This window comes from Carcharhinus amblyrhynchos, chromosome 27 (assembly GCF_965287045.1).
Source record: "Carcharhinus amblyrhynchos chromosome 27, sCarAmb.v2.hapA, whole genome shotgun sequence".
Classification (NCBI taxonomy): domain Eukaryota; kingdom Metazoa; phylum Chordata; class Chondrichthyes; order Carcharhiniformes; family Carcharhinidae; genus Carcharhinus; species Carcharhinus amblyrhynchos.
Window position 1 is genome coordinate 14,550,203 of NC_137350.1, and position 24,410 is coordinate 14,574,612.

At 43.1% G+C, this 24,410-nt stretch overlaps 1 protein-coding gene across 1 annotated transcript in view; it reads left to right on the forward strand.

Annotated features, from left to right (window-relative positions):
* Positions 1 to 6,939: 6,939 nt before the first annotated feature.
* ngfrb (nerve growth factor receptor b) overlaps positions 6,940 to 24,410 on the forward strand; it is a 145,491-nt gene continuing 128,020 nt past the window's right edge. The window contains exon 1 of the mRNA XM_080213443.1: positions 6,940 to 7,105. Within this exon, the coding sequence (XP_080069569.1) occupies positions 7,070 to 7,105 (36 nt within the window). The 5' untranslated portion in view covers positions 6,940 to 7,069. The remainder of the gene's footprint in view (positions 7,106 to 24,410) is intronic.

Sequence of the window (24,410 nt, forward strand, 5' to 3'; positions counted from 1 at the left end):
AGATCAACTCAATGCAAGGCAAGTCCACTCAAAAGTCTGACAGCAGCAGGGAAGAAGCTGTTCTTGAGTCGGTTGGTACGTGACCTCAAACTTTTGTATCTTTTTCCTGAAGGAAGGGAAAATGTCCGGGTTGGGTGCAGTCCTTAATTATACTGGCTGCTTTACCGAAGCAGCGGGAAGTGTAGACAGAGTCAAAGGATGAGAGGCTGGTTTATGTGATGGATTGGGCTACATTTACAATCTTTCGTAGTTCCTTGCGGTCTTGGGCAGAGCAGGAGCCATACCAAGCTGTGATACAACCAGAGAGAATGCTTTCAGTGGTGCATCTATAAAAGTTGATGAGAGTCATGCCAAATTTCCTTATTCCTCTGAAAAAATAGAGGTATTGGTGGGCTTTCCTAACTATATTGTTGGCATGGAGGGACCTGGACAGATCGTTGGTGATCTGGACATCTAAAACTTGAAGCTCTCGACTCTTTCTACTTCATCCACCTTGATGTAGACAGGGAGATGTTCCCCTTTACGCTTCCTGAAGTCGATGACAATCTCCATTTCATGGTGGGAAAACTGTGATTGGCAGTGCGCTGCCAGAGAATCCCACTGGCGTGAACGGCTGAAGAATTCTGGTCAACATATCTCACAGCATTGTTTAGCAGCAGATTGAGCGTAGAAGTTCGGCATGGTGGCCTGGCCAATATCTATCCCCTAGCCTTCATCACTGAAACATGGTCATGATCATATTGCTGTTTGTGGGATCTTGTTGTCTGCAAATTGGTTACTGCATTTCATATCTCACAATAACGGCTGCACCAAAAGTATTTGGTTGCTTGACTTTGGAATACACCTCAGCTGTGAAAGACACGATAAAAGCAAACTTTTTCTTTTACAGGAAAAAAGATAGTTAGAACATAAGAACATAAGAAATAGGAGCAGGAGTAGGCCATCTAGCCCTTCGAGCCTGCCCGGCCATTCAATAAGATCATGGCTGATCTGTCGTGGCTCAGTTCCACATTCCCGCTTTCTCCCCATAACCCTTAATCCCCTCGCTTATCAAAAACCCATCAACCCGCATCTTAAAAATATTTAGCGAGGCAGCCTCCACCACTTCAACGGGCAGAGAATTCCAGAGATTCACCACCCTTTGAGTGAAGAAGTTCCTCCTCAACTCCGTTCTAAACCGCCCCCCCCTTTATCTTGAGGCTGCGCCCCCTAGTCCTACTGTCCTTTCTGAGCGGGAAGAGTCTCTCCACCTCTATCCCATCCATCCCATTCATTATCTTATACGTCTCAATGAGATCTCCCCTCATTCTTCTAAACTCTAACGAGTACAAGCCTAGTTTATTCAGCCTCTCCTCATACCTCAACCCCCTCAACTCCGGTCTGAGCCTAGTAAACCTCCTCTGCACTCCCTCCAAGGCCAAAATATCCTTGCGTAAGTGCGGCGACTAAAACTGCACACAGTACCCCAGCTGCGGCCTCACCTGTGCCCTATACAGCTGCAGCAAGACCTCCCTACTTTTATATTCAATCCCCCTCGCTATGAAGGCCAGCATCCCATTCGCCTTCCTGACCACCTGCTGCACCTGCAGGCTGGGTTTTTGCGACTCATGCACAAGGACCCCGAGGTCCCTCTGCACCGTCGCATGCTGCAGTTTTTCGCCACGTTAGGCAAGTTAGGCAAAGCATTAGAAGATGGAGTTGTAACTGAATGAGGAGTTAAGCCCTTATATCAGAGGAAGTGATCTATGCTGATCTAAAAGCAAAATTCTTACCTCTTTTTAAAATTAGATTCCTTTTTTCATATGCATTTTAAAGCATAAAGCTTACTGGGGTGTCATTTAATATGGGATAGAAGCCAAGTACAATCTTAGGCAGAATCCATCCAAATCAAAACACATTTCACATTTAATAGTTTTGTATATCAGCAAACAGATATATTGCATATGGTGGCACAGTGGTTAGCATTACTGCCTCACAGCACCAGGGAACTGGGTTCAATTCCTGGCTTGGGTCACTATCTGTGTGGAGTTTGCACTTTTTACCTGTGTCTGTGTGGGTTTCCTCTGGGTACTCCAGTTTCCTCCCACAGTCCAAAGATGTGCAGATTCGGTGGATTGGCCATGATAAATTGACCCTAGTGTCAGGGGATTAGCAAGGCAAATATGGGAATAGGGCTTGGGTGGGATTGTGGTCGGTGTAGACTCGATGGGCCGAATGGCCTCCTCCGGCACTGTAGGAATTCAATGAATACTGAGCTAAATTTTTGCATGAGGGCTTGCATGAGTCCCAAAAATCCCTGACAAACAGTGTACCAGACTGACGAAAGCTCAGCTTACTGAATGAGCAACTCTGAGCTGCCACTAGTTACAGTCTGAATCCGTACATCCAGCAATAGAAAAATCCAATGTAAAATCTAAAAGGCACTGTAACAATCTTTCAGGAAATACTAAGCCATCGTTAATGGATGGGAAGCGGTGTCACATAAACAATCAGGGCAGGCTTCAAAGGACCAGATTATTTTTCAAATTATGTCCTAAGTGTTTTGATTTCCGCCATTAGCTGATGAGAGGACAAGTGGAGCTCTGAAAGGATTGTAGTGTAAGGTGGTAGGGGATCTGATTGATCTGCATTCCACAGAAGGTCACAGCTGATACAGCCAGTCAATCCGTTCAGTATGTTTTACAGTCCTCAGGGGTATAAAGGTAACATAATCTAATTAGATGTAAAAGAAAAATTGGAATAACAAGAGAAAATGCTGGAAATACTCAGTCGACCTGGCAGCAACTGTGGAAAGAGAAACAGTAAATGTTGCAGACTGATGATGTCCCGTTGCTTTTTTAAATGTATTTTGTAAACAACCCGAGAGCATTCAGAGGCAAAGCGTACAATCCAGTCGGACACTTCTCCCGTTAAACTGTCAGCAGGGATTAAGTTAACAGCGAAGGATATTAAAGAGGACACTATAATTGGGTTCAAGTGACAAATCCTGAAGGAAGACGGGATTGCTCAAGTGTGATGACAAGTGAAATCAGTGATTCATTATAAAGCGATGGGCCTGCCTGCGTGGAATTAATGCTCTTCTCCTGCTCTTACCATTCATTGATTATTGTGAAAACAAAATCTGCTAACTGGAGACATTTTTTGGTCTTTTATGAGCTACACAATAGATACATGGTCCCTTTGTTCAGTCTTTATGGCGGCACGGTAGCACAGTGGTTAGCACTGCTGCCTCACAGTGCCGGGGACCAGGGTTCAATTCCTGTGTTGGGTCAGTGTCTTGTGGAGTTTGCACATTCTCCTCGTGTCTGTGTGGGTTTCCTCCGGGTGCTCCGGTTTCCCCCCCCCCCCAATACCCCAAAGATGTGCAATATCGGTGGATTGACTATTAGTTGCTCATTAGTGTCCAAAGCTGTGTGATGGGGAGCGGGCCTGGGTAAGATACTCTGTCAGAGAGTCGGTGTTGACTTGATGGGCCGAATGATCTTCTTCTGCGCTGTAAGGGTCATGTGGGATTCTGAGGCGCTTATACATTCAATGTAGACACGGCACACAATTGTCTTGATGTCAGCTTAAGGTAGTAGAGTTTTAAAGTTTATTTATTTGTGTCACAAGTAGGCTTACACTGTAACAGTATAATGAAGTTATTGTGAAAATCCCCCAGTCACCTCATGCCTGTATGGGTACACTGAGTGAGAGTTTAACATGGCCAATGCAGCCTTTCTGAGGAAACCGGAACACCCGGAGGAAATCCACGCAGACATGGGGAGAATGTACAGGTTCCACACAGACATGCACAGTCGGAGAATTCCATCCAATATTTTGAGTTCACTTCTACAGATTCTGTAGAAAAGTCACAGGAACTGGAAACTTTTGTTTCTCTCTCCACAGATGCCGTCAGGCTTGCTAAGCTTATCCAGCATTTTCTGTTTTTATTTCAGATTTCCAGCATCTGCAGTGTTTTTGTTTTTATTAAGGAATCATTCAAGGCGGAAAATGGAACATGCGTTGGAGAGGAATTTGTGGGAGATGCTGTTAGTCTGCAAATTCAGAAACTGTGTATTACCAAAAACAAAACAAAAGTGACAGGCTGAAGTATCAATAGCTGTCTGTGCAGACTTAGCGTACGGTCGGAGAGTAAGAGATACACGTAGGAAATGTTGGAAATAAGCTGGTTTGGCAGGATCAGTGGAGAGTCAGTAGATAGAAAAAAATCCATCTTAGTTGGTGGCCCTTCATTAGAGGGCTAACCCAGTCTGCCAGATGTGATGGGGCAGTGGATATCCCTGCAGGAAGCAACATCTTCAAGAGAAGTAGGAATACAAAAACAATTTGACATATTTTAGGGAGCTGGACAAATAAAAACATGGTTTTCTTTTATTGCAAACTGCACATCTGTTCACTGTGACCTTTCGTGAATACATTGAACTGAGTTTCCAATACATTTCTCCGCAACATGTTTAATAGGATCTTAAAAATTCCTGCGTACACACACACACACCTAGTTGGTTAAACTGTGTATGGCTGTTCCGAGTTGTACAATGAAGCTGTATTAATGTACATGTGTCGATCCCTCCAGCTAGACTTTCTTCCAGACTGGTATCTAAAATAACATTCTTGGCAGTGTGGTATTAATGCTGTCCATTCTAACCACTAATAGCCTCCTGGCAAAAACCGAATCAATCCTGTATTGTAGCACCGGGTCCTGGGCCCCACTTCCCGCCAGGGCAACACACTAAAGGCCACTGAAAAGCATCTTTCCTTCAAGATGATGGACAATATCAATTCAGCAAGGGGAATGCCTGCCACTTGGCAAGTGTTATTCTGCTTAACTTAGGGGCTCGATGCAGAATGTATCCTTAAGTGAAATTATATTTGTATATTCAGCCTCATAAGTGGACACCAATGTTGAATAATTAGCACTTGTGAAACATCCAGGGGTCCAGGCATCAGTGACCAGTTCTCAACTTCAACTGCTCCCTGTTCAGGGTGACACTACTCACTTATCACAGCAGGGGACTGGTGTTGGGGTGTGACAACTTGAGACTTTAATACAAGGGAATTCTAAAAAATTGATTCGCAGGATATGGGCCAAGGCCAACATTTATTGCCCTTCCCTAATTGCCCCGGAGAAGGTAGTGGTGAGCTACCTTCTTAATCCGCTGTCCATGTGGTGTAGGTACATTGTTAGGGAGGGAGTTCTAGGGTTTTGACCCAGTGACAGCGAAGGAACAGCGATATATTTTCAAGTCAGGATGGCTTGGAGGGGGGAGGTGGGGGGACTGGCGTGTGGAGGATCTCCAGGAGGTAGTGTTCTCAGAATTTGTCACGAAAAGTCCAGTTACAGTGTTTACACGATGATTTAGTGTCATTCCGAGTGTTTAAGAGGATTGCATTCACTCTGGCCAATTAAAAACAATGAATTGATTTGCAATCGTAATATTGAGAGGGACTGCAAAACACAAAAATGACCCAATGGACAAATTCATAGAAAGGTAGGAAAGGGAGACTCTGCTTTGTGAAACCACATGTCCAAATTGCTCATACACAAGTCATTTTTTTTCCGGTATTGAAAAAATCACTTTATTAGATTTCCACATAACACAAACTCTCTCAAATTGCCTCTCAGATCTCTTCACTCTCTGTCCTACAGCTAGCCCCAATTCCCTGGGGATATCTCTGTCCCCTTGACCACATTCCCACCTTCCTAATGCTGTAATTAGGCTAAAGGTCAAAGACTTCTAAACTTCACAACTCATTCCAATGGACTAAACCCTCCTGCACAGTGTGAGCCACGGGCTTACTCCCACCTGTTGTCTGGAGGGGTCTTGACCCATACACACAGCTACTGGCAGTGGGCTAGTTTACATCGAAATGTCCCCCTCCCCCTTCCCAATTGCAGCACCTTAGAATATCTGGTGTGCAGGGGTCACTTAGGTCTTGCTCCCACCCAGTGGGCTATCAGACAGTTGGCTGGTAAATGTAACTGTCCTCAGTCTGGTGTTATAATATGTTGATACTTACACTTTCAATATAAAACAGATAATTAACCATCACCTGCAATATATTGGAAGTTGGCTCCTAGTGGCCTGGACATTGTCCCAAACCTTCAAATTTCAACTTATGCGTTGTTCTACAGAGCTTTGGTCAACATAACAATGCCCCTACCCCCACCAGAGCTATACTAAATACATTCACACACTCATTCACACACACTCTCACTCACACACTTACTCGCTGACACACACTCACCCCTGCACATATATACACACACTTATATTCGGTCGCACACACACACATTCACACACACTCTCTCACATTCGCTCTCTCCCACACATTCACTCACACACACTCTCTCTAACACACACACTCATACACACTCACCCCCAAACTGACTCACAATCATACTCGCTCACACAAACACTCACACACTCTCTCTCGCATTCTCACACATACTCTCACACACATTCACCCCCCACACACATGCACACTCGTTCACACTCACACACACACTCACAATGTTACACACACACACACTCACACATACACACTCTCATTCACACACACATATATTCATTCACAAAAACAGTCACACTCACATATCCCCACTCACTACTCACACACATTCTCTCACACACACTCAGCCCCCAACATACACACACACTCATTCAGACTCATAGTCACACACATTCACACACACACACTCATTCACACACAGCTCTGCCTGACCGCACATTTGAAGAGGTGTGTTTGGAAGGAATCTTTCATTCAAGGCTCTCATTCCGGAGGTTGTTGCTGACGATCTTGTTTTCAATATGCCAGCTCGCTGTGTGCGGGGAGGGGATGAGGGATCCAGCCAGCCAACCAGTGAGAAGCTGGGAGAGATGATTGGGATGTAAAGGCTGGTAGGCTCAGCCCCAGAGGCGCAGCACTGGTCCTCACTCCCTCACTGCCTTTCACACACTGGAGATGTAACACAGGCTGAAAGAGCAGCGCCTACTCCACTCTAAAGCCGCATTCTCGCTTCCAGAGTAGGATATAGACGCCAATCTCGTTGTCAGGAGGCAGCACAATGGCACTTGTGCAGCTCATTTTGCTTTTTGCAGCGGTAAGTGCTACTTCTTAGATATTTTAAATGCTTATTCGGATTGTGTAGAGCTCCTGCCCCTTCCAGCAGAGGGGGGCGGTGGTGGGGATTCTAGTGCGAATGGGGATTAACAATGTGTTTCCTCACCCCGTTACCTGTGATCATCCGGCACCGTAACAAACCTGCACTGTGATGGAGCTTAAACCTCTCGTTTATCCAGCAGCCTCTCGAAAGGGAATTCCCAGATGTCAGGTAGAAAATGCACCCTGCTCACTCTTTGCAGGGGATTGAGTGTTTTTTTTTAAATAAGAGTCTTTCCTCTCCGGCCATCTATGCCTCTCCCCGAGAAACTGCAGTGACATCAGGCTGAATGTGTCAGAGACACAGAGAGGTTCCAACCAGCCCCCTTCATCTCCCCCCCTCCCTGCTCTCTGCATCCCATTTCAGATTTAACTGGGAAGCACTGAATCACCCCAAGCCCTCACTCAGTCTGTCCCCATCCTCGGAAAAGGTTTTCCAATTAGGGTTTCAAACTGAAAAGGTGATTCATTCCTCTCATTGGATGGATAGACAGGTTCAAACACATTTCACCCAGACCCCCAAATCTGTGCAGAGATCACTCAGAATTGGGGAAGTAGTTCCAATTCCCTTTCGATCCCACATTACTGCTTTTTTGTTTTAGGAAAGAACACTTTCTGAGATTCTCTCCCCTGTCACTCCCTTAAATCCGGGCTGGTTCAATCCCAACCCACTCTCCAACTTTACAAGCCACTGGAAAGAACCAATTTATAAATCGTGGTTTACAATTGTCCCTGAATCTTGGGATGGGAAAGCTGTGCAGACTCGGTGCAATGTATCCTGTTGCTCGTCTGACTCTCTGCGGGAAACAAGGGGAAACATTCTATCCACCAGGCGAATCTCCAGATAGGCATCTCGTTCATGTGACTGCCTCGCTCACCCAGTCCCGACTTCCAAAGGCTATCCCGCATGAAAATATTTCACCTTTACAGACACTTGAGCAGGTGTGAGTGTGGGGCAAAAGGGGAAATGAAGAACTGAGGACAAAATTCTTAGCAATTTGAACTTAGCCTACCGCGCTGTTTTCAGACAAGGGGAGAAAAAAACAGACAGGGACTTAGTCAAAGTGACCAACTGTGCGGCTAAAAGGTAGCACTGAAAGGGCTGTTGAGGGCGGGGGGGGGGGGGGGCGCTAAAATTAAAATATACCTATACTCATAGTATAGTGGCGTGTCTTATTATACATCAGATGAAATGTGGTGAACGGGTAAAGGACAAGAACGAGTAGTTTATTGAAACCATTAGTCCATTTTATAAATCTTGCCGTGAGCGATATCAAGAGATGTAGACAGCTAACTTTATAATAAATCAGAGGATTAAAAAGAATGCAGGCGAGGTTCTGTCCGAGATTCTTGTTTTAATTTGCCACACGTAACTATTTTTAACAGACATTTTACAATTTACAATTGTCTGATTAGAATCAGACCCTGAAACTCTTTTCAGGGAGGGCGTACATTGAGCCTGGCTGTTCTTGCAAGTGTATGCAGCTTCTTGCCACAGACTAAATAAAATCCATTCCTTCATCGATCTGGCCAGCAAGGGGCGCAAACAGCAAGTGACCTCGTTTATAGATTGCCTGAGAGTTTCAGAGCAACCGCGAGAGACATCGAAATACTCTTTTAGAGAATACGCTTTCTAAACCAACACCCCTTGTCCTTTTGGGGGAGCAAGTCAGTAAATAAAACAAACAACAGCGAGCAGGGCGAATAATTCATCAGCTCCCCGGATATTCATCATTCCTCCAGCTCACCTTCCAATTGGGTTTATAAAAAGGACCACAGGACTGGAATATTTTTCAGAGACGGGTTTGTAGGCTGTAGAATGTTTTGCTAAAGCTGTGTTTTGATCCACACTCGGTTAACCCAATTCAACCCAAAAAGTAGAATTGAGCAAGTGCTCGGAAAAGAAGGATATTGAAGGATATAAGGGTGAAATTGGATTAAAACCCGATTGCTGTAGTGGGAGACAGTGGTATTGTCGTGGAGCTAGTAATCCAGTGACCCCCCCCCGGGTCATGCTCTGGGGGCCTGCGTTCGAATCTCATCATAATAGATAGTGAAATTTCAATTCAATAAAAAGGTAGAATTATAGGATTAGTTATCACCATGAAACCATTGTAGGCTTTCATATTTTAAAAAATGTGATTCACTAATGCCCTTTAGGGAAGGAAATCTGGCATCCTTATGTGGTCTACCCATGTGTCCCCTCAGGATTGGGCAAGAATGCTGGCAATGCCCATGTCCCATGTAAAAATAAGTTAGGGGACATGTGTAAATGAGCCAATGGTGTAATTTAGCTGCCCCAGCCTGAGACCAGCAATTAAAATTGATGAGAATATATTGGGAAACGATAAATCTATATCAGGTAGAAGATTCATTTTTAATTGCAATAACGCTGACCAAGGGTCATCCAGACTCAAAACTTTGGCTGTGTCCTCTCTCCACAGATGCTGTCAAATATGCTGAGATTTTTCCAGCACTTTCGGTTTTTGTTTCAGATTCGCAGTAATTTGCTTTTTTAGATTCATTTTTAGGTTACCTGGCTTTTATTGGTTGGCTTGTAAACTATTGAAGCCAGGCTTCTTTCTCCCTCTCCAGATTATGTTTCTAATTGCTTGTCTCTCCAGATTGTGTCTCTAATTAGCAATCACTTGCTTGAGTCTGCCATCACCAGCATTCATCTATAATTTACTAAATTACCTTGTACAATTTTCACCTAGTGTTAGTGATTTAAAGTAAAATGTTCAATTGGTAGACATAACAAGTGAAGCGGTAGTGCTGTATCCTAACAGCCACGCCGTGTTAGCTCAACATTAAACTGCATGATAACATTTATGTATTTTGAGCTGTGTCCCATAAAACATACCAATGCAATTTATTAAGAGCTGCCAGCTCATCAAGGAGGCATCAAGTCAACCAAAACATCCAACAACTTGCTCTGAAAACTCTGCTCACATTCTGAGAGCTGTTACAAATGGCACTACAATGGCTGAGACAATCCACAACATTCTAAAACAATCAACATTATATAAAAATCAACAGCATACTAAATTTAAAAAAAATCTTAACATAAAATCAATTTATCCAACTTTCCAATATTAATGGATCCATTGGAACAAAATCCAGGTTTCAGACTTGTATTTTTGCCAAACTTAAGTGAGTTCTTCCTTGGGCTAAATCAAATCCGTGTATCAAGTTTCGCCATTCATTTTTGAGATATTATTTACGAACTAACAAATGTGAGTGAAAGTATTACCTTTGCCCATCTTCAGTGGCAGAGGGAATGAGCTGAGTGCAATGGGTATTGGAGCAGTACAGTGAGATATCAAGAAAAAGGTTTCCAATGAGATGTAATTGTGAGCATCTGTACTAATCTCAAAAGTTGCCAGGATGGGTTAGGAAGAGGGTGACCCGACAATTAGGCACACTGGCAATGAGGACCGGGACTCTCCCATCTCATTCACTCCACCACCACTGCCAACAGAAACAGAGAATTTGGTGTTCAGTCAAAATTCCATTCAATGCAGTAGGACCACAGAATCCTAGTCGCGGGTGAGTTCGAAGGATTCTGGCCAAGAAGCAGGGTAGAAACTAGGAAAACTGCTTTAAAACTTGTAACGTGTACAGTCCCTAGTGCACAAATGTCCATACCACTCTGGGAAAATTAAAGGTAACTGTTCTAATGGCATAAACTCATTAAAATCAATTTCAAAATTGTAAATATTTACAATGATCAACTGAAAAGAACGATAATTTGATTGGAAACATCTTTTGATTTGTGTGTTTACACTTATGATCACCTCAGCACAATGTCTTGGCTTTGCATTAGGGAAATCCTATTGTACACATAGCTGAATAAACTGAATTAACTCACTGGTGTTTACTGGAACTACATTAACAGTGAATCAGATCTAACCTCTAACAACTATCCTTTCAACCAAATGCCACGGTGTGGCAGTTTATTTGGCTAATGCTGTGCTAACAAGATTGATTCCATTTAGATATGTACAGAGATATATTGAGTAAGTTTGATAGCTGGTCTCCGTGAGAGGAAGGTCATGAAAACAAATGAAAAACAGCTAAAAACACAACACTACAGATATTTAAAAAAAGGGATTATTCAGCTATTACAATAGATTTTGTGCAAATCTTTCCCATCACATCATAATCAATGAGAAATAGTGTGACTAATTGCTCATTCCTGGGAAATAGGTCTTGGCTAAAGGCCAAAGTTTGTGTCATTGATCATAGAATCCCTACAATGTAGAAGGAGGCCATTTGGCCCATTGAGTCTGCACCGATTACAATCCTACACAGGCTTTATTTCTGTAACCCCACATATTTACCCTGCTAATCCTCTTAACACCAGGGCCAATCCACCTAACCCACATATCTTTGCATTGTGGGAGGAAACCGGAGCACCCGGAGGAAACCCACACAGACATGGAAGAATGTACAAACTCCACACAGACAGTGATCCGAGGTCGGAATTGAACCCGGGTCTATGGTGCTGTGAGGCATCTTGTTTCTGTCAAAGCATGGCTTAATCACCTCATTTATCTTGGATCTGTGCTTAAAACTAAATGTAGATGAAGAGGCTTGGGATTAATTGGTAGCACTTCCAAAGATCTGGCAAAGGCAGTGATAACTCCAGCAGTGACCTCTATCTGCATGGTATAATTCTTTATCTTTTATTCATGTACTTTGTTTTTCTCTTCAAAACTTGTCTCTTTCTTGTCTTAGTCTGAGTTCGTTCTGTTGTTGACCAAATAAAACATGCTCTCAAACAATGGCACACCATCAGCATGCTTATCAAATAATGTAGTAATGATTTTTAAGCATGGACATTGTTCACTGCCTATATTCTGCCGACATGTTAAAGTAGTGCTGTTTCTTGTCCACAACGGATATTCAGAGGAATAAAAAAATCATTGCCTGAATTTGAGACTCTACTATTTACCAGGACTTCCAAAAGTAGGGCCAGATGTTCTGAGGTTTCATTAAATGGTTTGGAGACTTGCTTCCAAAAATGTGTATGATTCATCAAAAAACAGGATTACACACTACCATCCCACTCCCATGTCCATCCACCTGTGTGCTTGGCCCCCTGTGAAGTAGGTTATTAAGAAGCAGAGGGCACAGCTCAGAAACTAGCAGGTTCACATTGCTAGGATTGGGATGCGCTCAGCACAAAATGTCTTGTAGTATTGGGCAATGATATAGGCTGGGAATAGAGGTAGAATGGAGGCAGAGATGGGGAATTAGGGAATGGAGTTCAAGTTCAGGATCTTGTGGCACAGTGGGTAGCACTCTGAGCCAGAAGCTCTGGGTTCGCGTCCTATCACAGGACTTGATGGCTAAGGAAGTTGCATTCATAATGCAGCCAAATACGTTGAGTGTCAACCTGCAAAATCCTTTCAGACACACCACTGGCTGGTGATAAGAGTAGGAGAAACTCCTGCTCAGCTACACTTGATATGGAGTGGTGACCCTCAAACTACAAGGTCCTCGCAATAAATTAGTGATCTGTTCCAGCAATAACTAGCTATCGAAACAGATGAAAGTCTGCCTTGGTGCACCACGAGTGTGGAAAGAGAACTGGAGTGGGGAGAGTTCAAGTTCAGGGGAGGAGTTGATCATGGAACAATGTGTCTGATCATTGAAAGGGAAATAGAATGGCCGGGTCTGGGAAGGTCGAAGCATTCCTGCACCTCCTGGCCCACAAACAGTGGCAGAAAGGCACTTACCTCTTCTTTGCAGCAGTCCACCATTCCCTTTAGCTGCTGGGTCTCTCACAGCTCAGCAAACTCAGTAGGCAAAAATTAAATTTAAAATGGAGATAATATCTGATGCACAGAACCTCATTTAAGTATTGAAATGAACAAAGTGCTGCTTGGGGCAGGCAAACAATGTGCTCCCTTGTCCTGTCTCCATCAAAACCAGAAATTTTAAGATGATTTTTGTTCTGTACGCACACCATTTGAAATTATAATATACCCATGGTCTATCTTGACCCCAATTTCATGCAGCACGGTGGCACAGTGGTAACATTGTAGCCTCACAGCATCAGGAACCCAGGTTCAATACTGGCCTGGGTCACTGTGTGGAGTCTGCATGTTCTTCCCGTGTTTGCATGGGTTTCCTCCAGGTGCTCTGGTTTTCTTCCATAGTCCAAACATATGCAGGTTGATTAGCCATGCAAAAATTGCCCCTTGCTGTCAGGGGGATAGCAAGGTAAATACGTGGGGTTACAAGGATAGGGCCAGGGTGGGATTGTGGTCCCAACTTTCTGAATATACTTCTGTCTTTTTTTTATATTTGATTTGATGCAAATTAACATGATCGATATGAATGTCCAGGACATGGACCATTTTCCATTCTTTGTATGAATGGCATAGCGGTTAGCACTGCTGCCTCACAATGCAAAGAACCCTGGTTCGATTCCCAGCTCGGGTCACTCTCTGTGCGGAGTCTGCACATTCTCCCTGTGGCTGTGTGGGTTTCCTCCGGGTACTCTGATTGCCTCCCATAATCAGAAAGACGTGCTGGCTAGATGGATTGGCCATGCTAAATTCTCCATCAGTGTATGCAAACAGGTGCCGGAATGTGGCACTAGGGGATTTTCACAGTAACTTCATTGCAGTGTTAAGATAAACCTACTTATGACATCTAATAAATAAAAACTTCCTTGCCAGACTTGATGCTGCAGGTTGGGTTTACAGGAAGCTTGCATCAATTTGACTTTAGGGTCAATGAGTTCAATATGACCATATGTCTATAAAAAGATTTAAAGAGAGATTGAAAGTGCTGTGCAAGACCTTTCCCTTCCTGCTTGAGGAGAGAGGAACCGAAGGAACTGTGCACCCTTTTTTTAGCATGTTGCCTTTCCAAAGGATTGATGTAATTGTTTTTGTGTCCTTGTAAAGAAATGAAAACTATAGGCGACAAGTGCTTCTGCAGAGAGGAGACTCTTTGCGAGTTTTGTCGAAGTAAAATCATATGTAATCACCCTGTCACAATGGTCTCCAAAAACATCCTTAGGTGTGAATCATCATCCTTCGCATGTACAGTGTCTGCAGTCTGGCTATCCAAAAACTCGAGATGCCTGAATTACAGATATTTTTATAAGAATTTTAGTTAAACAAGTAAAATATCTGAAGGGAAAATGCTGGATAAACTCAGCAGGTCTGGCAGCACCCAGGAAGAGAAGCTGAGTTAACGTTTCGAGACTATGGTCTTTCTAATTTACTTCACATTCCCAACAACCGCATCATTTTGCTTCTAAGTAAAATAACTGTTTATTTGGCCAGATGCTGCATTGTCTGATGTAAAGAGACTTGGAAAACAATTTGACTTTATGAAGTACATTTGATTAGAATATGAAGCTCGGCGTCATATTGCAATGAGCTTTCCAGCATTTGTACGGAATAGCGGCAGGAAGGATACATGTGGTGAGTGCATACTTTGCCCCTTAGTGGATCTCTGAATCAGAGACTGCAAAAAAACACCCAGAGTTTTACCACCGATCCAGGGTGCAGCTCAATTTAAATGAATCTGCTAAAATCTCAGAAGAGCACCTTGTGCTGTATCGATGTAATGTTTCCATTGCCTCTCATCCATCAATCTGAGCTACAGCACAACCTACATTGCAGAGGTGATAGAGGAAGGTTCTATCTAACCTTACCTCTTAGACCCTGTGACCTGACCTGTCACTTTGACTTTGTTTCACATTTCCTTTTGAAGCATCCATTTTCTGTTTTATTACATCCAGCCCCTTCTTGCTTCCTCTTTGAATTCAAATCTTATTCACGGATATTTCTTTTGTTATCACTGAGCCCTTGTCAGTCAGCAGAGAGGAAGTTGATTTGTGCTGATGTCTACAAGTTAGTAATGTAAACCCAACTGCTTGCGATTTCAGCTGACGGAGGCCAGAAATGCTTCCTGCTCTGGGTGGCATGGCTTGATGTGCAGAGGTTTACTGGCTGTGACAGAAGAGTTGGTATATTGCACAGTAGGCACCATAGGATCCCTACACTGCAGAAGGAGGCCATTCGGCCCATCGAGTGTGCACCGACTCTCTGACAGAGCATTTTACCCAGGCCTTACCTCATAATCCCATGCATCTAGCCCACTAATCCCCCGAACCTATACATCTTTGGTCACTAACGGGTAATTTTAGCATGGCCAATCCACCTGATCTGCAGGTCTTTGGAGTGTGGGAGGAAACTGGAACATCCGGAGTAAACTCACGCAGAAACGGGCAGAATGTGCAAACTCCACACAGACAGTTACCCCAAGACTGGAATCGAACATGGGTCCCTGGAGGTATGATGCAGCAGCAGTGCTAACCATTGTGTTACCGTGCTGCCCATACACTACAGTACATCAATGGGATGATAATGGCGAAACAATTGGGATAAGTATTTTGCCTAATTTCAATTAATAATTTGACACAATTTCATAAAATAAAACTTCTGTTTGAAAATTTTGATTCACATTTTCACAGACACTAGACCCACAGATGTGCCATTTAATAGATTGTATATTGGTTGATCCTTCAATGTGCAGGAAGCCTAAATAACAATTTACCTCACTTTAACCTTGCCAATTTTCCCCACTAATGGACAATTCCTATTTGAATTGAGGCAGGGTTTTGTGAGCAGTGCTGTGGTGCACATTTGGATTCCTATATGGATCTTGAGATTTTAGTCAGCGTAATAACTCCTCACAGAAGGTATCTAAAGGCTTTCGGTCTCTGAAAGAGATCACTCTGCGTTCAGAAGAAAAATTCTCTTCGAAAAGCAAGAAGAAAGATTTCTTGTATTTTCAGTAAATCAGTCACACAAAATATTAAAATGGAACTATGGTTGGTGAATGTAACATTAAAACAAAATGGGAAATAAACAAACATAACAAGATAACACAGAATAACTGTACACCTTTGTGTTTGGATGTGTCTCAGTTGATTCTCTTACTTTAACTTTTTTCAAAGTTTATTTATTAGTGTTACAAGTAGGCTTACATTAACACTGCAATGAAGCTACTGTGAAAATCCCCAAGTCGCCACACTCTGGCGCCTGTTTGGGTACACTGAGGGAGAATTTAGCATGGCCAATGCACATCTTTCGGCTGGTGTAGGTCCATGGAAAAACTCAGGTTGGGATTTTTCTCCCCATCCGTGGTGTGGCAGGAAGCAGCTGGTGGGGATCCTTTGGTTCCAATTTGTCAATGGGGTTTCCCGTTGAACGCCCCTTCCACCTGGGAAACCTGTGGTGGGAGTGTCATCGGCTGGACCCTAACATCCCACCGGCGTGAATGACAGCAAGATTTCGGCGTCAGTTTTATTTTACACTTGAGCAGAGAGGAGGCGGAAGTGTGGAAATAGTCCTCAAATGGCAATTTGTCTTCCCATTTTTTCCCACCTATTTAGAGATGTTACCTATTTGAAGGGAGTTGGCAGGGGGGTGGAATGAGTACTCACTGTGACCACATTGCTCTTGCACTCAAGTGAATAATAAATTAAATTCCTGATAATTTATGAACAATTGAGATAAAATTACCCCAGAAATTGAATTGATTCTAACAAACATTACAGGTTAATGGATCATTGCTACATTCAGTAGCTAGGTTGAGTTAGCTTGTTAAGTAGCAATAACCTGAAAGTCATGTTACATTTGAGTGTAATGGCTGTCGAGTTTCATGTTCAGTGTTGAATGTTATGTCCTGTTTGAGTTAGCAGAGGCACATTACAATATTTTGAGATTCTGTAAATTTCTAACTATTTAATTTGAACTCAACTTATTAGATGGTTTGAACCAACAGTTGCATTGAGGCCATTGAATTGGCTGAAACCTCTGATTCTTGTACTTACAATTGTAAAGTGCGCATGAACTGAGGGTTATTGGGAACAAGTCTCATTCGTGAAATTGTAATTCGAATTAAAAATGTCACAAGGAAAGGACTCAAACTTCATGACTCTGGTCAATACTTCCAAGAAATACGTAGAAATTGTAAAATATTAAACAGAACCTTGCACCTTCAAAGCACCTTAAATAGAAGCAATTATGAAGTTGAATGCCAGAGATTTCCATGTCTCACCCACCCGTGGAAATTGTAGCAGCAGAGACAAAAAAATTGGTGGAACATTTAAAGGTCTGTTGAGCTCAAGCAGGAATTTCGGTGTTGGGATGCATGGCTGGAAAATCCTGATCTACGCGTACAAATTTTGCTAACTTAACCAGCACAGTGGTTAGCACTGCTGCCTCACGGTGTCGGAGACCGGGGTTTGATTCCCGGTTTGGATCACTGTTTGTGTGGAGTCTGCACATTCTCCCCGTATCTGTGTGGGTTTCCTTTGGGTGCTCCGGTTTCCTCTCACACTCCAAAGATGTGCAGGTTAGGTAGATTGGCCGGATAAATTGTCCCTTACTGTCAGGAGGACTGGCTAGCATAATTGCATGGGGTTAGGGTTGGGATGGGATTGTGGTCGGTGCAGACTTGAAATGCTCCTTCTGCACTGTAGGATTCTATAACTCAGTCTCCATTCTGGAAATTGACCTCTTAGTTTGAACTTAAGCTTTGATTTTAAAGCCATTGAAGCCTGCTAAAGGTAAAGCGGAAATTTAAGTTCAACCTTAGTTGAAATCTACCTGCTTTCTCAATTGTTTAAAAAACATCTTCAATTATTTATCAGATTCTGTGACTATAATCCTCTGTCTGATCCTGCAACTGATCCCAGTGTGGGTGGACGATATGAAGTGTTGCTTTGGAAATTATTTTGGCAAAGTTTATTTAGCATGGCTGCCTAATTCAAGGATAGTTGATCTTCTCAGCCAACCGCAACGTATCCAACAGCTGACCCACAAAGTTCCTTAAGCGTTTAAGCTTTGAGGCTGGAATTCTCTGGCCTTTCACGCCCCAGTGCAAGCAAGGGCAGAGAATTTGGCACTCAGCCAAATCTCTGTGCACAGCAACAGGATCAGAGCATCCTACCGGTGTGAACGGTGGGTGCTTTTCGTTGCTTCAGGTGGGATTAAGATTAGGCCATTCAACCCTTTGAATCTGTTTCTCAATTCAATAAGATCATGTCTGATCTATGCCCTAACTCTGCAAACCTGTCTGAGATCCATACCTCTTTAAGCCTTTGGCTATAATGAAAATTGCCGATTTAAAAAGAACAATTGATCCAGCATCAATTGCCATTTGTGAGAATTTCAAACATCTACTACTCCTTGTGCGTAGAAAAAAATCCTAATTTCATTCCTGAAAGATCAATGTCCCATTGTCCTGGACTCGCAACCAGTCTCTCTATCCCATCCATTTCCCTAGATATCCCAAAAACATTAATTCATCCCTTAATCTCCTAAATTCTAGATAATATAATCTAATTTCCCCTTGAGAATTAATGCCTGGAGTGCAGGTAAAAACTTATATCTAGTTACCGGGAAAAGTCTATTTTTACGTACCCTGTGGCATTCTTTCATCATTTAAACATTCCTATAGTATCATGTTTTCTTCTAATTGTCCATATTAGGAAAATACTTCTTCATACATGTTCCTTCAGATATTCTTTGATATAAAGGCTAGTATTTTATCAACCCTTTTAGTTTTTGCTCGTCCCTGTCTCCTAGAATCTAGGGATTTCTGTAGAAGTTATAGAATCCTACAGTGCAGAAGGAGGTCATTTGGCCTAGCGAGTCTGCACTGACCACAATCCCACCCAGGCCCAATCCTTATAACTCCATGCACTTACACTAGCTAGTCCCTCTGACACTAAGAGGCAATTTATCATGGCCAACCCACCTAACCCACACATCTTTAGACTATGGGAGGAATCCGGAGCACCGGGAGGAAACCCACGCAAACACAGGGAGAATAGACAAACTCCACACAGACAGTGACCCAAGCTGGGAATCAAACCTGGGTCCCTGGTGCTCTAAGGCAGCAGTGCTGCCATGCTATCCCTTTATTTGAATCCTTATATCTCTCTGCTCATCCTAACTTCTCCACATTTAGACCAAATGCTTAGTTTCTTAAGTCATGTTTTGTCAGTCCAAATGTTGGGTAGGATTTTCTGGCCATGCGCGTTCCCACACTGAAAATTCCCACCCGAGATCAACAGACATTTAAACAGTCAGCCAAATTTTCTCTCCCGCCCATTATGATTCCCACGTGGGCATGATAGGAAAATTCCACCCGTTATATCCGTTTGAACAGACAGAAATTACTTCTGTTTAATGTCTCCTTGAAATGTTAATATCTTCATCAACACATGAACAGATTACTTGCTCAGGTCCTAGATTGGAGGTTTGAACCCACAGTTTATGACTTGGAGGTGACATTCCCACCCAGTGGGGTAAATGGACACTACTCAAAGGAGCCGGATTTGAAAATTTCAAACAGGCTAATCATCATTTTCCATCTGAATAGCCTAAGCAAAAGGCCCAAGGAATTGTTACTAACCAGGATAGAACTGATTAATCTTTTAAGAGTGGATGCCAGCTGGATTCTATTTTTAACAGTTAGCTTTATCATCAGTTTCGGCAAGCTAGGTCACCTGACACAAAGAATTTAGTTACATTTTTGCACTGATGATTTTGATAGGAATGAGATTCCAGGTAAATAACCTGCCAGCTTTCTTTGACTTGGTCACTTTGACCCTGTGCCAACTTGGCTATTAATGTGTCAAGCTGTAAGTGGCTTGCGATGAATGAGTCAACTTGATACTCCAGGAAAAAAAGCAATCAAAGCTCTGTCAAGTGAAACATCCATTCACTCTTCAAATCTGAGTTTTTTTTAAAAAACATAGATTTAAAAATATATCTTTTGCTTTGCTATATCTCCGTTGTGAATGATTTGTGCCAGTTATAATAAATTAGGGTGAAAAATGTGAAGTGGAAAGATATACACTACAATATATTAAGCCTGAAATATTGCCCATTGTAGCACTTTGGCACCATAGAATCCCTACAGTGCAAAAAGGAAGCCATCAGGTCTGCACCAACTACAATCCCACCCAGCCCCTATTCTCGTAACCCCTCATATTTACCCTGCTAATCCTCTTGAGCTAATTAGAGCTAACTTAGCATGGCCAATCAACCTAATTCACACATCTTTGGACTGTGGGAGGAAACTGGAGCGCTTGGCAGAAACCCGCTCAGACATGGGGAGAATGTGCAAACTCCATACAGACAGTGACCTGAAGCTGGAATTGAACCCGGGTCTCTGGCGCTGTGAGGCAGCAGTGCTAACCATTGTGCCACTGTGCTGCCCACTGTGCCACCATAGCCCAATGCTGTCAGTTGCAATTGAATTTTTATTTCTTTGAGAACATATCATTATGGAAGTAATTACACATTTGGACTGCCATGAGATAAATGTCATTTAATGATGACCTTGTTCCCAAATGAAAACTGCATTCAAATTCATTATTACTTGCCTTCAAAACTGAAAATTGGCTCTGCAGTAAGTTGTTACTTTCTCGTGGTTGCTGACTTGTGGTCTTGATGAGACACTGTTGGAGTTGTCTGATCTCACTGTCAGCAAGAATTAAGAATTTGGTCCTCAGCCCAATCTCCATTCACAGCAGCGGGACTGGAAAATCCCAGCCGCGGATGAGGTTGGAGAATTCCAGCTGTGAATGAGGTCTGAGAATTCCGGCCATGGTTTTTGAGAATTGTAACATACCCCCTCTGCGTTCTGCCTGTACGTGACCAATTATTAGCAGCACACTAGTTAATTCATTGAGCCAGTTATGAAATCTTATTCTTGGCAAGGCAATGAGTACCTAGAAGATAATTTCTGTATGAAATAGGTCTGGCTGCTATTGACTTATCATTGGAAAGGTGAGATACGTCTATCTACACTTAGCAGGATCGGACAGACTTGCTAAACGGGTAGCTATGATAAATATTGGTTAGAAAAACACCCGTTAGCTGAGCATTGAAGTCATAGGCAGTGTTCTTCCAGCTCGTGAAATACCTTGCATTGGAAAATCAATCTATGATCTAGCTCAAGGAATTAACCTTTGTTATTAACCTAGAGATGGAGAGGAACACATTAGGATTCCAGATATAGATAATCGAAGTTCGCCGAGTGGAAGGGTAAGAATTACACAAAGCCAAGTATAAATTTAAGCAAAGTGAATAAACACGTGAAATTATACATGGATGAAGCTCAGGTGGAAGCTTCTGGAACTGTCTTTTAGTTATTTAAAGTGGACGCTGATGAACTGTCAAGACGGCCACCGGGGAGTTAGATGATTTAGCTTGCTCAGCAGTGGCTATCAAGCATCCAGAAAGTTCTGAAGTAAATAACCATATGTGGAGACCTCCCCTTGGAATGGACCTATTGGGACAAATGTTATCTGTTCAATTCAAACCTTCCATGGTTCCCATTTCTCTCAAAACACAGAGTTAATTGCCTCCTGGACTCTGTCTTCAGGTTCGCATTCAACAAAAGAAACCTAAGGAGACCAGTTAAATGTGAGAGACCACAATCAATCTCCTATTTTAGACCAACGTCTGTTTAACTTTAAGACACACTAACTGGACAGAGGCTGTTGACCATGTGACCAAATCTGGCTTCTGATTCTGAGATCCTTTATTATCCCCATGGTCCAGAAGGGTCTGGGCAGACCACTGGACACCAGCAAGACAATAGCTGCAGAGGAAGGCAGTGCCAACTTCACCTTTTAAAAACCATCAGCTCTGAAACTGGCTGCTGGTCATGAAGCAGCCAAAGTACACAATCTATCAAAGTTTCAAAGTCCAGCTGATTATCAATCTACTAGATATTCAACTAGAAGAAACTTACAATTTGCTGTGAAACTTTTACTAAACAAAGTTTTTGCTTCATAGAACCGTAGACTCTCTACAGTGCGGAAGGAACCCGTTTTGTCCATTGAATCTGCACCGACTCTCTGACAGAGCATCCCCCTCCAGGCCCTATACCCCCCCCAGGCCTTATCCGCATAACCCCATGTATTTACCCTGCCTATCCCCTATGTTAAGGGACAATTTAGCATGGCCGATCCATAACCTACACATCTTTAAACTATGTGAGGAAACCAGAACACCTGGGGGAAATGCACACAGATATGCAGAGGACATGCAAACTCCATAGACCCAGAATTGAACATGGGCCTTTGGTGCTGTGAAGCCACCCCCTCGTTATGTTAAACTCATGAAAGTTTGCTGCTGAATTATTTGATTGAACATAAACATAAGAACATAAGAAATAGGAGCAGGAGTAGGCCTTCTAGCCCTGCTTGCCTTCATAGCGAGGGGGATTGAATATAAAAGTAGGGAGGTCTTGCTGCATAGGGCATTGGTGAGGCCGCAGCTGGAGTACTGTGTGCAGTTTTGGTCACCGCACTTATGCAAGGATATTTTGGCCTTGGAGGGAGTGCAGAGGAGGTTTACTAGGCTGATACCGGAGTTGAGGGGGTTGAGCTATGAGGAGAGGCTGAATAAACTAGGCTTGTACTCGTTAGAGTTTATAAGAATGAGGGGAGCTCTCATTGAGACGTATAAGATGATGAATGGGATGGATAGGATAGAGGTGGACTCTTCCCGCTCAGAAAGGACAGTAGGACTAGGGGGCACAGCCTCAAGATAAAGGGGGGGCGGTTTAGAACGGAGTTGAGGAGGAACTTCTTCACTCAAAGGGTGGTGAATCTCTGGAATTCTCTGCTGTTGAAGTGGTGGAGGCTGCCTCGCTAAATATCTTTAAGACGCGGGTTGATGGGTTTTTGATAAGCGAGGGGATTAAGGGTTATGGGGAGAGGGCGGGAATGTGGAACTGAGCCACGACAGATCAGCCATGATCTTATTGAATGGCGGGGCAGGCTCGAATACACTAAGGGTAAGAAAAGACACGATTCTATCCATCCCAAAACATATTGATTACAGGTGGTCAGAGAGCAGGTACATTTTGGACATGACACTCAATAAATACACTTGGAAAAATCAAATGATTGCCGCAAAGAGATTGGTGCATGAATGTGAAAGAGAATAATGGAACTGGGTGGATATGTGGCAGTGGGAAGTTGTGAGACCTTAAGGATTACAGAAACATAACTCATATCCACAGATGGGAGTAAATTAAAAATATGGGAGGCATAAAATAGGAAGATAAAATCAGGAAAGGTAAAGGAATAGATTTATAGGGCTGACTTTATGAAACAGTGCCCCTGATGAAGGATATATTGGGAAGTCAAACTCGTGGCCCCTTAATTTATTTTCTACATGTCAAGTTGTTCAGTGTGCATGCCTGGATTTCCAGCATGTGTTCCTGCCAGACCTAACTACCTGCTGGGAGTGCAGTTCACCAATTCAGAACTGGGATTTGGAATTTTTACTGGACAAAGTAGTATCCTGGGAGCAGATGTAACATAAAATGGGCTGGCATTGGCTAACAGCAGGGCAGGAAATGTGATTGTTAGAAAAAAGAACAGGACAAAGATCATAAAATATCATGTGATGAGATATCGCAGGTATGTAAAGGTGTTTTCAATCAACACAATATAAACCAGAACTAGTTTCATAGAAATGAAGACTTTGTAGAATCTGAGCTGATGGAGTGTGTGATAGGGTCGTTTCCCTTCCTTCGAATCTACAAATCTTTTATCATTCGCATTCTAGGCTTTCAGCTGCATTTCACATGAAAGACTTAATTAAACTGAAAGCCACAGGAATCCCCACAAATAAGACCGGATCAGAAGCTAGCCACCTGGGTGGCACAGTGGCACAGTGGTTAGCACTGCTGCCTCACAGTGCCAAGGACCCAGGTTCAATTCCCATGCTTGGGTCACTGTCTGTACGGAGCCTGCACATTCCCCCCTTGTCTGTGTGGTTGTCCTCTGGGTGCTCCGGTTTCCTCCTGCAGTTCAAATATATGGTTAGGTGCGTTGGCCATGCTCAATTGCCCCTTAGTGTCAGGAGGTTAATAGGTGGGGATAGGGGCTGGGTGGGATTGTGATCAGTGCAGAATCAATGGGCCTCCTTTTGCACTGTAGGGATTCTGTGATTCTATGAATATTCATCACAGATACTTTGCCAGACCAAGTTGCAGTGTTATTCCGAAATTCCACAGCAGCCAGTTCTTGAACTGCCGCTCTTTTCATCCCACATAAATAATCTGGGTAGGAAGGTCAACTGTGAGTTCTCGGATTTGCTGCCCTGCAATTAGGTGACAGAGAGAGAGAGAGACAGGGACTGCAGCAGCAATGTCTGGAAGAGTTTAGATGA